We start from the raw sequence: 2142 nt of genomic DNA, 5'->3' as shown, positions 1-2142 counted from the left end.
ACAATTGAAAATAGTGTTTCACTCTGTTGTGTTATATTTGACCCAACCCTGTAGTTTTTAATTTAGGCGAAAACATTCATTTATTTGCTATGTTGTCTTGCGGTATTACTTAACAGCCTTGTTGCAAACAGAATGGATGGTTTGGAGTGGATTTTTTAACACAGGCTTCTTTCTTTTCACTTTGTCATACAGTAATATAGAGTGAATGCAATGTTGTTGATCCCTTTGTATTTTCAGGTATTATTGTTCATGAGAGAAATGTGCAGTTATGCACATTTTGCAGTGGGGCAGGGAGAACATTTAGCAGTTGTTTTTTGGTTGCCAGGGGGGACGGGGGGAATTATGTCACTTACTGGCTGAGCTGGCACTGCACTAACCTAACCACCCACGGGAGGCTGAGAGTCAAACCATGACAATTTAATTGTTGGTGTCATTGGAGTTCAAGTAAACACACTGCTGTATACAGTTTTTGTTCTTCCTTTAAAAGGTATAAAAGGTCAGTGATGTGACAGTAGTTTATGTGGAATAGCCCACTGACACAACATACAGTAGACCTATGTCTACACCACAGCAGTCTGAAGAAAGATACCAGGTGATATAGACTTACATACTGTTTTAAAATATATGTATATGTATGTATATATTTGTATTGGTGTTTTGATTATTTTTTCAGACAGTAAGAAAATCAAAGTGGGACACAGGCAAGTGGGAGAAACATGGACACAGGGATTGAACCCTGGTCTCTGGTGGGGAGATGTTTGTGATTTATGATGAGTGTTACCACACCACATCTCTGCACGACTCGCTTCCTGTTTGATTCTCACACTATGATTGGAGTGTTTGTAAGTGTAACAGTAGAGGAAAGACTGGTAAACTGAGTGTCAAAAATATGAAAATTATTGAACTACTCTAGGGATAAATTATTTAGCTGTATGGTCTACTCAATGTCCATTACAGCCACAGGTAACACTTTTTTTCCATGGTGATGCCTATGGAATCACTTTGAAGAGTAATACTGTTGCAATAATGAAAACAGTCTTGATAATTGATGGCAATTCTAAGAATGATGCAATTATGCGATGTCAATAAGAAATTGATAGTTTCACCTAATAGACACTGTTATCCTTGTCTTGTAAAGCAAATATATCTACAAATACTTCTATAGGTACTATTAGGAAAATGGAGAACTCAACGCAATTCACGTCATTTATACTAGCTGGATATAGTGATAGTGGACACTTAAAGTACTTGTATTTCATTTTAGTAACTGTGTTATACGTCTCCATAGTTTTTGCGAACACAGTGCTTATTGTGGTTATATGTATGGAGAGAAGCCTTCATGAACCCATGTATCTGTTTCTGTGCAGTTTGTTTGTGAATGAGTTGTATGGTAGCACTGCTTTGTTTCCTGCTCTTATGACTCATTTGGTTACAGATGTCCATGCAGTTTCCACTGTGTACTGTTACCTACAGATCTTTTGCATATACACATATGCATCTATTGAATTCAGCAATTTAGCAGTCATGTCCTATGACAGGTACCTTGCTATATGTTACCCACTACAGTATAACGTCATCATGACACCCAACAGGGTGTGTATTTTAATTTGTGTAATATGGTTGTACCCTTTTGTAACAATTACCACAACACTGTCTTTAACTATTCGTTTGCAATTGTGTGGAAATGTTATAGACAAAGTATATTGTGACAACTACCTGGTAGTGAAACTTGCCTGTTCAACTTCAGACACGACAGTTAATAACATCTATGGACTCTGTGGAATTGTGTTGACTGTCGTTGTCACTTTAATTACTATTCTGTCCTCTTATATTAAGATTCTGACTATTTGTTTGAAATCTTCCATCGACGCCAGACAGAAAGCTTTCAGCACCTGTTTTCCTCATCTGGCCTCAATGCTCAACTTCGCTTTCGGCTGTTTCTTAACTCTGCTCCAGAGTAGATTTGATAGGCCTATGAGAAATGTTCCAACTGTGCTTCACACTATTTTATCAGTGTACTTTCTGATGTGCCAGCCACTTTTTAATCCTATCGTGTATGGAGTTAGGATGGCTAAAATCAGACAGGCTTTTAAAAACATACTACCTGTAGGTCTCTACCCTAAAAGATTAACCAAACATTAG

General features: G+C 37.4%; 1 protein-coding gene across 1 annotated transcript; it reads left to right on the top strand.

Annotated features, from left to right (window-relative positions):
* Positions 1–1179: 1179 nt before the first annotated feature.
* On the top strand, positions 1180–2142 carry LOC311105777 (olfactory receptor 11A1-like; the record flags this gene model as incomplete). The annotated part of the gene is made up of 1 exon (XM_084147981.1): positions 1180–2142. The coding sequence occupies one exon, from the start codon at positions 1180–1182 to the stop codon at positions 2140–2142; it is 963 nt and encodes a 320-aa protein (XP_084004107.1).

This window comes from Coregonus lavaretus, assembly GCF_964263955.1.
Source record: "Coregonus lavaretus genome assembly, chromosome: 30".
Taxonomy (NCBI): domain Eukaryota; kingdom Metazoa; phylum Chordata; class Actinopteri; order Salmoniformes; family Salmonidae; genus Coregonus; species Coregonus lavaretus.
Note: the sequence above shows the minus strand (reverse complement) of the source record. Positions and strands in the feature narration are given on the sequence as shown.